The sequence below is a fragment of the Ciconia boyciana genome, chromosome 4 (assembly GCF_034638445.1).
Source record: "Ciconia boyciana chromosome 4, ASM3463844v1, whole genome shotgun sequence".
NCBI lineage: Eukaryota > Metazoa > Chordata > Aves > Ciconiiformes > Ciconiidae > Ciconia > Ciconia boyciana.
In genome coordinates this window covers 96,480,618-96,494,847 of record NC_132937.1, presented here as the reverse complement: position 1 = coordinate 96,494,847, position 14,230 = coordinate 96,480,618, and the positions used below count along the sequence as shown (strand labels likewise).

The window sequence follows — 14,230 nt, the reverse complement described above, 5'->3', positions numbered from 1 at the left end:
TGAATCTTGAAAGTACCCTGTACCATTGAAATGATTGTAGTGTTTCAGTGTCATGTTGGAAGAAGGGTACCAGAAAAGCCTTGAGAATATCATAAAATCAATAGATAAGAAAAAACAGAAACATTAACCAAGTTACAAAGGAGTGGAAAGGTGTAAGTATGACAAGCTCATACTGTGTACTGTCCAGTCCTAGGGCTGTTGGGTGCAATAAGTGAGAGAAGGAAGAGAAGCAAAAAATAATATTTTAAGATTAAAACAGAGAACAAATTGCCCCTATATGTTATTATTACTGCTCCCCATGTTATGATGTTTAACAGCAGGATGAATGGGAAATAACCCTCTCTAATAACTCTCCTGGGGATGACTCTATAGCATAATCTCTACAATTTTACAAGTTGGCTGACATACTGAAACAGCCAAGGAGAACCTTTAATGGTAAGGGTAAATTCAGTCATGTATTTTGTATGTTTGTTGTTCTAGTAACTTTTCCTATCACTTCATATCTATTGTTCTTAAATAAATATTTTTTTTAATCCATAACTTTTGTTCAATAAAAAGCAAGCAAACAAACAAAAATCTACTCTGATTCTTGGCAATCTGTGCTGATTCTTCGTAATCTTGCACAACAAAAAAAGTGTTAATTCTTACAACCAGAATCCTTGTCCTACCTTTTCATTACCCTATTATGTGAGTGTGTTAAAGAACTTATAGATGTGTCTAAGCTTAAGCAGGTTGGATAGCTGCTAAAGCAAGTAAGGAGGAAGCGCCAAGGAAAGCTTGCAAAGTAGCAGGGAGCATGGCTGAACTGAAAGAATATAGTACGTCTGTTAAATTCAGGCTCCTTTGCGACCAGTTTTATAATCAGGGAAAGAGGTGACGTTTAGGATCGTTTTCTGATGTAGGTACATAGGTTGCAGGAAGGCTATAACAAGGAAAGGTTTGTAGATGCAGGTAGCATATTTTATTGAACCAGCTGACAGGTGAAATGGACAGGCATTCAGACACGTGCTTTTTCTTCATGTCTGAAACAGCAATATTTTATCAATCGAGATCATGGATATGCATAATACCATTACATTGCTGTGGATTTGTAGTGCATCAAAGCCCAGGAAGTGTTAAAACGGACAGATAATGGAATTACCTGCAAATTGAATTAAGTGTCCTGGAGGACCAAGAGCAGGGTTTAAAATAGAGCTGAGGTGGGTTGTTTTCTTCCATATGGTCTTTCTTATTATGAATCTCTGTCTCACTAGCTACTGATCAGATGCCCAGTTCCCATCCAAATTAGTTTCTTCCTTCCACTGTGTTTACTGTTCTTCTGCCTACTACTAATCCCCCGAAAACCCCTACCAAGTAAAAAAGCCCTGCTATCCCAAAATGTCTTGGCTCTGGCTTCAGTCAGTAGTAATCACCAGTAAGGGATCAGCTAGCTGGACACCGAGTAGCTGTATCACTGAGGTGTTGAGAAGATGTTTAAGTCTTTCCTAGCTTGAACAGGGAAAAAAATGTTGAAAGAAGATTTGGCATTTATATTTTAATAAACAGTCACAGGTTGCCTGCTATTAACATTGACCCAGACTAAACAGCTCTCTTTAAAATGTATCATGGAAGCAACATTACAGGTGAAATACAGATGTAGTTCTTATCATAAAGAGAACATAAATTGCTTTAGGGGCATAAAAATATCAAGCAAAGGCTTAACTGAGTTCACTCAGACAGGGATGTGGGGATATCTGCACGTATGCAGCAACTTCTTAGACCATTCCTTGCAATAGCAAATATCTGCCACTTCTTTCACATCTAGTAATTCTCATTGTTGCTCTTACAGATTGACTTTCCATATGCTAATGACCATTTGCCAGAGCCAAGAACTCCCTTTTTTCTTTTGTCTTAGAAATGGAATAGATTCTTTTTTATTGCATATTCTTTTGAAGCCTTTAATACTGCAATTAAAATGCATTTCATTTTTCCCCACTGTAAATCTTTTAGATAAACAGTGTTTTACCTCAGCGCATGAATGTCCTTTATTAGGCTTAAAGAAAGAATTACATATAGTATTCAGCTATCTTCTGCTGTATTGTGTAATCTTATCTGTACAATTGTAGGGTTTCAAAATATTATTTTGGAAATAATTTTTTTTTTCTCTTTTTTTGCACTTATGTAGAACTGTTGACTTCAGTAGTGCTCCTTATGAGTAAATACTGTGTGACTTCAAAATTGTGGCAAAAATATTTCCGTAAGATCCACAGTACTGTAAAGTAATAAACTGCCAAATGAAAATTATCAATATGACAGGAGATAAGTAAAAGAGCAGAAGCTTTCACAGAGCAGTCCAGAAGTGTATATTCATTACTTACTCAAGACACAACTTCCACTGGCTGCCATGCGAGTTATGGTTGTATGACAACTGTTCTGATAAAAATAAGAATTATGAACATGTAGCGTGCTCCCATGAATGTCTAGTTGTCTATTACTAAAAAATGTTACAATGAATTTTACCTTTATATACTTTAGAAGTTGTATGAATAGTGTCCAATAAGCTGAGAAAAGAGTTGAAATTCATGAAGTTTTTTTGAAATGACTAACTACAATGAAGAAGCCATAGCCCAAGAACAAAAAGGTCTGAATATAGATTTATATATTCAATTTGCCTGCAGTACCATATTTTAACATTTACTTGCAAAGCATGAGTTAACACTCTACAGCAATATTGCAAGTCTTTGTTACAGTTATTCATGAATTTCATTAGTTTCAAGCTTTCTCCAGTATTTTGTCCTGTTAAAACTGCAGAACAATATTTATTTATTAATTTACACTAAGGGGCAGGGTGACAATATTTCAATATCTGATTTTTAATCTTTCCATATCAACCTGGAATTTCTCAATTTTCTTTTTTTAATCCATCTTCCTAGAAGAGAAAAACCATTCTAATATTTTTTTCTGCATAACAGTAATACTGGACATTTTTTGAAACAAAATACGAATCAGTGATCCTGTCAGGTCAGCATTCTGCTTTAGTATCCCTTGAGCAGAGGCAGGGACAGCAGGTATAATGTCATGTATTTGTCATCAAGTCTTGTTTCTATCTAAATTTTTGGTAGCAGAATACAGGCAACATGTTGCAACCTCTTAAGAAATTCCAAATAAAGAATTTGTTTCAAACTGTTTAAGTCGTGTAGCTAGGGATATCCTCGATGAAAGTACACATTACATTAGTGAAGTAGTGGGTTTGTTTCGTATCATATCCTATTGGTCTTATTCCATATCATTCAGAACCTAACTGCAGCATCCACATTTTTCAGCCAGACGACCTTCTCTGTGCCTGACTCCATTCCATCAACAGATGAGTAATATTATAGATTCCCTTTCAGGAACCATATCCAGCTACTGGTTAGACTAGATTGGAAAGAGGATATTAACACGCACTCAGGTCGTCTGTCCTGAGGTGAGGGGAAGTCAATTACGTCTAGTTCATGCCCTCACCTTTTGAAGTCACTCAGATGAATATGACTGTCATTATGCCTGTGCACATTATGCCTGTGGATCTTGCAAACCAGAGGAAAGTCTGATGAGCTATCCATGCCACAGCTGAGGGTGGACACCAGAAAACTGTGTGTGGCTCCGGAGGAAGTCTGCCATGCCATTCCCTAAAGGAATATATTTGTGGCCTTGGGAGTGCTGCAGCTTATGCCTTAGCCCTTGCACAAGGCTCTGCTGAAGGCAAAAATTTACCTGTGCAGAGAACTGTACTTGAATGACAATAATGACGCCTGCATTGTGTGTAATAAGACAAAAAAAAAAAATAAGTTAAAGCATTGTTTATCAGAAAAGGCTAATCTCCAGTATTGCTGTGCAGGAATTATTACCATTACCCACCAAAATAGGTCAGTATTTTCACCCATGTACAACTCACTGCATGTGAATCCCATTAATCAAGAGCAATTAATTTGTGTTTGTGCTTGTGGATGTAGCTGGTGCAAAGGAAGCAGACATCCAGTGATTCTACTGTGTACTTTAAAAACTGAAAGTACATAACTGCAAACATGCGTTGTGATTTTAAATTGGGATGGTTATGCAGTGCATCGTTTTCTGGGTTCGCAAGAGACCGATATGAAGCAGGAATGGGGTATGAAGAGAAAAGAGAACGATGATCTAGCTAAGAAGGGAGTAAGAGTTGGAGAATAGTGACAGGATCTGGAATTCAAATGGATTTAGGGTACGGTACGTGAAATCGGAAGGCTTTGATGACAGCTGGAGAGAAATGCAAAGAGGAAAGGATATATTTCCTCTGTCCTACATCCTAAGGGAAATAAATGACTGGAGTGCAAGTCTTGTCTATTTCCCTTGGTTTCTGCTGTGGACAACTTTATGCCTTTTTGGACTATATATGCTTCACATTTAGTAATTCTCTTTCATCACTTTTTAATAATATTTCATGTCCTAAGGATAACCACCCTCAGAGCTTCTCTTCCACTGTTTCCGTGTCATTAATGCAACACTAGTAATTAGGACGTGACTCATACAAATATGAATAGCATAAGTTTAGGCTGTTGCCTTTTTTAGTTCCCACTGGAATGCTCAGCAAGAGGACTAACTCAATTTTAATCTATTTGCTGTTATAATTAAGAGTCACATAATCTTTTCAGGTTTTTTTCCGTTTTCCAGTTATTAGCAGAACACAGTGAAAAAGGATGAGAGGTCCTGATCACTGGCAGTTTGAAGTGCAGTAAAACAATGAAAACTGACATCATCATATATGATGACAAGAATTACCATGCTAAAAATAGCGTTGTTGCATGGAAATCCCAACTGGCAGTGACATTCTGCATTAGGTACCAAACTATGTACAGTTTCCTTATTGCTAATTCTATTTTACTTAAGCAACGGACCAATGCATTAAATACAGAGGTGGATTTGTTTCAACTATGTAGATAATGGATTTGGAGAATATATTTTAATGTAGAACCTGTAGACATTAGTATTGTCAGAACTGCATTTTTGAACTAGATCTTTTGAACGTTCCAATCTATAATAATTCTCTGAATATTTTAACATACAAAATTCTTCAAGTCTTTGCAGTCCTCCAGAAAAACTTTTACAAAATACAAGATTCTCTTTGTTTGCAGAGGTTTTTCTGTTCGATGTGAGCTGGAATCAACTGAGAAAGAGATTTGGAAAATATTTCTAACATAAGTTGGAAAATTAATCTTGATTTAACAATGATACAAAGATACTCCAAAAAAATTGATTGTAGCAACCAAGCCCCCATACTTGGGTCAGCAAGAGTGGGAGAAGTCAGTGACAGAAACTGTATCATCTAGGAAAAAAACAATGATGCTGCTGCCTGCGTGTAAAGTTAGAGGAAGAGAAGGAAAAGGGCCTGAACCTGGATTTTCTGTAAACAAAGCAGGTATTCTTTGGGAAGACAAAACCTTCCTGTGAAAGGTCATGAAGAGATGCCGAACAGGTCTCACATTAATTTGCGACAGTAGGTTTATGAGATAACTGGTGGGGGAAGAATACTGTGGGCTTTATTCAGAAACACATATGTGGGTGATAAAGGGTATAAAAAGCTGAAAAACAGCATTGAAAATGGGGAAAGAAAGTTCTTAAGCTTGGAAGCTGAGGAGTATGAGGAGAAATAATAGAGAGAACTTGGGGAAAATGTCTTGTACTGCATTGAACACTTTCTCCAGCTTTTGGAGCATTTTCAGGTCTCACCCTGTGTAGTATCACTACATTGCCTACTACACTGACCACACCTCAAATTTGGGTATAATCTGTCATTCTCAGTCAATGCAAGGGTTAGGTGAGAAGCTTAAGAGTATTTATTAAGGAAAGGCACTGTATAGCCATCAAGTTTAAATAGCGTCTTGTCAGAAAATATTCTAGTTATTTAGTTAAAAAAAGGTTGGGAGATGGCTGGACAAGCAGTTTAAATTTCTTCTCTGTAACAGAAATCCACAGGACAGAATTATAGGGAAATGTGCAGAAATGACCTAAAGCATTTTGCACTCAAGGGGTGAACCTTAGCTTTTGCTGCATCCAGATGGAGACACCTTGATCATTATAATCAGCACGCTCCATTTGCTGCATTAAAAACAAGATAAATATTTAATCACAGTGCAATTACGTCTGGATCAGTGCCATTAGTTTGTAATGAATATATAGTTAGATAGAATCTAATACAGTACTAATTCACTTACAAGCCAGGCTGAACAGATTTATTTTTTTTAAAAGCTGATATTTTGAGAATGTTAATGAGACGCAAGTATGTGTAACTGCTAATTATTTTTACTACTTTTATGCATTAAGTGGAATAACATATAGCAATCAGATAATATTATCAATATTCCATATAAACTGTGAATGACGTTCTGCATTGCCTATTCTTTTCAGGTGAAAATAACCAAACAAATAGCAAGCTGTAGGTATAATAAATATTTGTTGATACAAAATTCATTTGTATCCTAACAGCAAAATAGAATTGACAGTGGCAAATTCCAAAAGGAAATCATATTAAATATATTGATCTATAGGAGCTATTGTGGTTTGTTTGGGTTTTTTTTCTCTGCTTTGCAAATATTCAAGTATGCTGGGCAAGCAGGAATTTCTTATTACACTTTGGAAGACTTGAAGGATGAGGTAGTTCTATTTTGAACTACATCAAGTACATCAGTACATCAAGTTCTACTTCTGTGGGTTTTAGTTAAACGGAGAGACTCCTTTATTTTCTTTGAGCCATGTCATGATGCACCAGTATAATGGGAGTTGGACCCTAAAATGTTTAGGTATTTATGTAAATTTTAAATCCAGAATGACTTTTAAAGGCAAAAAGAAATATGTGTGAGAAAGAAAGAGCCAATACTGAACTACAACTTATTCATTAATTACTGAAGATGCTTCATACCTTAGTGGCAGAATGAGCATGTTGACTAGAAGAAACCATTTTCATGATTGCAGCCCCTTCTGGCAGAAGGCCAATAGCACATCTGCTGGGAACGCTCTCTGCAAATGTCCTCAAAACCGTGCACTGCAAAGCAGGCAGCTGAGATGTAGCTGTAGTTTCAAGTAGTGAACAAACTTGCTGTTCTTTGGGTCCAGCTACATCAAGCGTGTTCTTGGGAAACAGCAGTTGACTTCTAAATACATGTGAAATCTACAAAATACTTGAGCAGAAGCTTAGTCGTAACCACAAAGGTGGTGCACAGGCTCGAAGTACGTGTACTAGTGACACCTAACTCCCTAGGCTGCATTGCTGGAATGGATATGTCGTCGTCGTGTGCTTGAACTTATAGATAGGCTGAGACATAAGTATGTATTTTGGTATGATTTAATGATCCCCAGAACTCAGCAGATGCAGGATCATTTCTGTCAAGTTCTTAAAATGGTCTCTGAAGTATCACGACTCCCACACAGACACACAGCTGAGGGTGTTAAAAACCAGCCTCTGTGTCAGGTAAGCCTTGCACAATCATATTAAATTAATAGGCAAAGTCGTAAATGTGAGGAAGATCAGAGACCCTCAGAAGCTTTTGTTATATTCCTGCTCTTTTTGTGCAATAAAGCAGTTTTCTGTCAGAACCCGTAGGGACATTCCTGCTGGTTTTGAATGTTCATTTGTGTGTCTCTGTGGACGATGGTCTCTTTTGAACAGGATTATGTTATATTTTGGATTTGTGTCTGCCAGACTTTGAAATCTATAAGCTCACATTTGAAGGGGCACACCTTTCAAAAATCCATTTAATTGAGTTTTTAAAAGGATGATGAGGAAAGAAAAAGATCAATATACTTCTGAAAAAGAGATGGTCTCTCATTTGTGCATATATAGGTGGTATAAACATAATTTTTAACTGTATGGAGAAAACATACATATTAGAAAAGAATGTCAAATACAAAGATTCAGAGATTGAGCTCATCTCAAATATTTGTAAGATATCTAATGCAGATTTTTAATTATTCCAACTGCAGGACTCTTCAGCTTTCTTCTCTGATTGCAGGAACTGATGAGCAGCAGGGACAGGGTGTTGGATTACCTGGACACTGAGTCTAATTCAGTGTGATAATCCTTAACTTCTTCATCATGGGAAGCTTGTGCCATTCTGCTAGCTCCAGCAGCAAGGAGATTAATTCTTCTCTTCACATGAAGGTGAAAGAAGTCGTATGTGCCACTGGCTTCTTTTACACATATTTGTTTCAAAATATAAGAGCTCTTGCTAAGTGAGCTCTGTCACAGCTTATTTTGAAGACTTTCAGAGGAAGCATCTGAAGTATTATGTATTATCAAAACATAGGAGGGGGGAAGACTTTAAACTATTGATGTTAAAACTGTGTGAGAGATCTCTGATGAAGATTTCAACTTACCAGAGGGGGAGAAAAACCTGTTTGACTGACATTCATGTAGAGCCAAGAGGGACTTAAGCTAATGGTATGGAGGCAAGCAGCTAGAGAGTATTTTTCTTTTACAATGAAATGTAAAGTCATTTGATACCTTTTAATTTGATGATAACTCCACTATTTGTTTTGATGGGATTTGGAGCTTACTATATCATCAGAGTAACATTATCTATTAGTCCTACTTCAGTAATATTCCACAAAATAAATGAAGCCATTAGCTTTGTAGCTAACAGTATCTTCATCTTGATGTATATCAAGGTCGATACCTAATTTAGTATTTTTCTTTAAAGTTGCATTATTTCTACTTGAAGAGAAGATGGATAGATAGATACCATCAAAAATGTTAACATTTGTATTGCACTGCCTTTAATTTTATTTTTTTTAAATGTGATTAATTAGCATGTGTCACTCCATTTTTTCTCTTTACGTTTTTCATATTCCTCATTTAATCTTGTCTTAATAAGAAAAGATGGGTTTTGATTTTTTATCATCTTCCTGTTCTAGCACAGCAGCAAGCACACTCTTGAGTATGGGGAATCAAACTTTGAGGAAGATGTGACTGATGTAGAGTTCTTGTTTAACTACATCACCTGTGACTGCCTGGTATCTTTTAATGTCTTTCCCACTAAAGCAGCAGCAGATTTTATATTTGGCAAAAAAAGCTTAACACTGTTTGGTGGAAGCATGAGAAATGGCTTGTTTTACGGATTACTATTACTGAATTTGGGAGTGGTAAGGGAAAGAGTCATTGAGGGGGTGTTGTTTGTTTGTTTTTTGTTCCTGTTACAACTGCTGTTTCAACTAGTCTGATTTCTTGGATTTTGCTAAGCTAATGCTACACAACTCCACTGTTAGCCATTGTACTTCAAAGTTGGTCTTTGTCACATTTTTAAGTCCTACATAAAGATTTATCAGAAAAATATCTGGCAAAGCATCTGTAGGCTTCTTCATAGTGCACCTCAGTGCATTGTACAAAATTTTGCATGTGTTCATTGTGTAGCTGATCACCTGCACAGCCTGCCCTTTCAGAGAGGCTCTGTGTCTGTCCCTGATGAAGTTTGCACTGGCACTCCAGATGAACTCGTGTATGGCTCTTGCTGTCCTCAGCTGGGTGAGGAGCGGGAGGGCTGCAATGTGTCATCAGCAATGCACTGGAAACACAGTATTTTTCTTTTTTTTCTTAAATTTCAATGCATCCTGGACACTTAGAGGGAACAGTAATTAGTGTCATACCTCATATGTACAGATACAAACCTAAGCAGATGAAAAGCCTTGACAGAGACTAGAGTTAGTCTACCACCGGAGTAACTCTACCACCCCCTTCTCAGGAAGGACACTGTGTGGGCATCAGGTCCTCAGCATCAGCCCTCTTGTTCTTCAGATCCCTACCCATTGCACTGAGTAGCTTGCACATGTAGATACAGCCAGTCTGTAGTAACACTAAATAACTGAAATGAGAACGATCAGAATGTTAGGTAATGGCATTCACATACACATATTTAAATGTGCTTTACAATTGTCAATGTTTCTAGGCTTTTTTCGTAAGCTTGTTTGTTTTTTTTTCTCAAAAATAGAAGACCATCAAAAAAAAAAAAAGCCTAAAATAAGACTAGGTATTTTAAAAAATATCTTTCCTCCAGACTGTCAGGCAAAAAATGTAGAAACGCATTTGGACGCTTCTTTCTATTACTTCAAAAGAATTTGAATATCCTACAGGACAAAATGAGGTAACAGTTTTCCTAAATAGGCTAATTCATTCTTTGTACGTATTATCATTGTCAAAAATTACATTCTTATTGGTGAAATGAGGCTTTCCTGGCTTTTCTTGGTTTCTCTCAAATATGTAATTACTACTTCAGTATTGCATTGTACAAGGTTTTATTTTTACAAAGTTTTAGTTGACTATATTGTCAAAGAAGAAAACAGATAATGTGCTCCTGCCTTGAGCCCCTTTGCAACTCTACTTAGAACGCATTTGTTTGATTCGTCCATCTATAAAATCTCAGAGATTTTAGCCAGAGCATCTAAAAAATTTAAAACCTGCTATGCTTTAAGTTACCTTTCAATATTTTTTCAAAAACAGCATGGGGTTTCAGTTGAATAACAGAATGACGTATTTTGGACTATACTTATTATGTTGGCTAATACCACTGGAACTGCACAGAGGAGGACTCAAAAGAGCAGCAAAGTGAATAGATCTATTACTTGGAGTGCACGATTAATCTTGTTGACATAGTTTTATATGAACATGGATAAAAATGCCTGGAAAGCATACCATTGAATTCCAATGCTCATTAATATTGATCAAATGTTGTTGTTCTCTTTGTGTTGGAAGCCACTTAAAGATTACCTGCAGAAGTATTACAGTGCTATTGATTTAAAAAAAAACCAAATCCCTGAAGTCCACTGTTTTTTGAAAATTAGTTGACAAGTTTGGGTTTGGGGTTTTTTTTGGTAAAGAAGGATGTTTTTGAACTTGCTGCTATAGATCTGAGTAACCAAGAATATTAATCACATTGTCAGGGAATTAATTACCCAGCATTCAATACAATGTTATTTAAAAGCCTATCATCCCTATGGAGGTTAGTTGGGACTCATGATCTGGCAGCAGTGCCTAGATCTTACATGCCATTTTTGAATGCTTAAATGGAGTGATGGCAGGATTAGGACCCAGATCCTTCAAGATACTCAAACCTCCATAAATTGCATCAGGGATCCTGTAGAGTCAGTAAAAAAAAGGAATCATATGCTTGAAGGTTCATGCAATTTGAATATCCTGAAGATATGTGAACTCAGAGTATGGTCCTCTGGAGAATTAGGAGAAACAAGGTATGATGATAATAGGCCTTATAAAGTTTCAATCATTCGTTCTTTTAGAACACAGATGAGTCTAACCCATGTCCTTTTTAGGAAATGAATGTTAACTAGTGAAAATTAGATGATTGTTGTTTACTACTTTCAGTGCATTTAATTAGGATGTTTCATTGCTCTCAAAATCATTTTTGAACTACCAGTTTCTATTAACAAAAAAAAACACCAAAGCAAAATTACTCAACATTTAGATGGAAAATACTGCTATTATATGTCTGTGACTAAATAACAACCATAATCAGGCAAAAAAAGTGTTCATATTGTTGGTGTGCGGTTTTTTTTTCAGTAGGAAGGCACCGTAGAAGACTAAGATTAGTTAGAAGTACTGGCATGCACCAGTATACTTATTACTGTGCACCTCAAATGACCTTTTAAGCCTTTATGCTTTGGACTGATCTAAGAAAATGCAAAATCTAAAGAAAAATCAATGAAAGTATGCTGAACATGTGCTTAACAAGCCATATGGAGAAAGCAGCAAGTGAAATGAGAAAGTAATTATTAAAAGATTTATTGTTCTTGGAAGATTAGAGATCTGCTTGCATAGAAATAATTAACATATGAGGCTACTTGCAGGTACTACCCAAACTGCAGCTCTATGATAGAGACTTGAAAAAAAATACACAGCTCATATTCATTGGGAGACCAAAAGTGCAAATTATTAAACACGTTTCTTCCCAGAATATTACAGAGGAGAAATAATGAACAGGAGCTGTGATACTTCAAAGCCATGAGTCCCCCTAGACCTGTTAAAGGAGTGATATATGTTCTCTGGAATTAAGAATGTAGTGTACCATTACATTTAAAGTGTAATGCAGAATGTGGATGGGGAAAGGCAAAAAAGGCAACATCCAGTCTCTTCCTTTTCATCTTCATGATTTTTGCCTTTTCTACTACTAATTGCATTAGAATAAGCTGCTATATACTCATGTCTTTTATTTATTGGATTCAGTGAGATATATCCCATGTGTAATGATGCGCACAAGCGTAACTTCTGCAGGATTGTGTCCTGGAATAGGCTGATGACGTAAGTTGTAATCGAAATGTGTACATGGATAGTTTCTCAAATTGTTATAATCACCCAGGCAATTATAACTGGGGAATGTGTTCTGACGTCCTTGTCATTCTGTTAAATTTTATCTTGTGCAAATTAATATTTTCTTAGAGAGTGCAGTTTTCACTAATGTGACATTCTGAATGAAAGCTGTTGCTATGAACATCTGTCAAACCGTGTGTTTGTAATTGAAAACATAAACTAATAGGCAGACCCTCAGAAACGTTAAACTTTTAGCTCTTTTAAGTTTAAATCATTCAATTCCCATTGCTGATTGTCAGTAAATTATGCTGCAGAAAGAAGTTCTTTTCTGTTTGGTTTTTTTTTTTTTTTAAATGCAATTTTAAGTGGGTGAATAATTATGACATTGCATTTTAATAAGCGAAGATTAACACCTTTCTGTGTATGTGGCAAAGGTTGCAAATAACATACTTTATGCTGAATTCACAAATCTTTTCACAAACAAACTTGCACATGAGGCTTTCTAAGCAATGGTTACCAGCTCTTTAAAGTGAGATTGGAAAAAAAATTCATCAAAATGCTAAAGTGTTTTCTTCTGGTAGGAGGTATGTTACAGGTAGTATTAGTAAGATAATAAGATGTAAAAAGCTTTTAACACGTGGTGTTAAATGAATAAACTTTAGACCTCAGTTCAAAAGATACTATTATTTAAAGGTATGTATAGTCATCGCAAACTAACAAATTAGATCTCACTGCTGAAGTTTTAGGTGTCCTAGCATGTGGTTAGTTGGGGAAAAAAAAATTTAGTCAGAAGACCTTTTTGAAATCGGCTTGAAGTGGATATGTTAAAAAGCCACTCAGTGGAAAAGGAATGGTTGTTTTAGTAGCTGCTAACTGCTGGCCCAGATAGTCACATATTCAGAAAGTCACCCAAAGCCATAGCAAAGATCTTCTCAAACTACTAACTTGACATGTAGTGATTATTCAGGGATATTGTACATGTCACTCGGTACATGATAGGCACATTTGATTAATACATATTTCCTCAGTGATATAAAAGTTAGAATGCCTGTTATCTTTAATAGGAGAGCAAGATTTAGCTTCTCTGTCTCCTGTCTTCTCTTACATTAAAAAATAATGTTGTGATTAATGAGTAGTGACATGCTTCATATTTTTTCTTGTTCATAAAAATCTGTGCTGGCAAGTTATCTGAACTAAGTGAAGGGTATATTTTAGTGGGTTAGTGGAATATGAAGGTCTACATAAGGGATTTTCTTTCTTTAATGAATGCATATAAATGACTGTATTATTATTATTATTATTATTATTATTATTATTATTATTATTATTATTATTGCTATTATTATTGCTATTATTACTGCTATTATTACTATTATTATTATTATTATTATTATTATTATTATTATTATTATGTATACATACTTCTCTTTTTTTTCCCCTCTCTCAGGACCCTGCCTTCCTAATCCATGTCATAATGGTGGGATATGTGAAATTAGTGAAGCGTACCGAGGCGACACATTCATAGGTTATGTTTGTAAATGTCCAGAGGGATTTAATGGGATTCACTGCCAGCACAGTAAGTTCCAGATGGTAACTTTTATTGTGTTTATAGATAGGAGCCTTTTTATTGCTTGCAATGTTGAGAATTAATATCGGATCTCATTTTCTGAAGTATATCAGTCTTTGGCCTTTACATTATGAGCAAGCTAATACTACTGAATACTACTACTACCTTCAGAAAATTACCTTACTTCCAACTTACTGGGCACAACAGTGCATAATTTGCTACGCATATTCTAGAGCATGGTAAGGAAAGGTAACCACATTTAGCATGGATTTAATGGAAAAGCATATTTGAAATAGTAGGGATCTCTTCTTATCTTGGAATTGTGTGTGGGTTTGTTTTGATTAATGCTAGACAAAAGTGGA

General features: G+C 35.9%; 1 protein-coding gene across 2 annotated transcripts in view; it reads left to right on the top strand.

Moving 5' to 3' along the window:
* EDIL3 (EGF like repeats and discoidin domains 3) overlaps positions 1-14,230 on the top strand; it is a 260,857-nt gene that overhangs the window by 115,103 nt on the left and 131,524 nt on the right. For both annotated transcript variants that reach the window (XM_072860707.1, XM_072860706.1), the window contains one exon: positions 13,749-13,877. In XM_072860707.1, the coding sequence (XP_072716808.1) occupies positions 13,749-13,877 (129 nt within the window). The remainder of the gene's footprint in view (positions 1-13,748; positions 13,878-14,230) is intronic.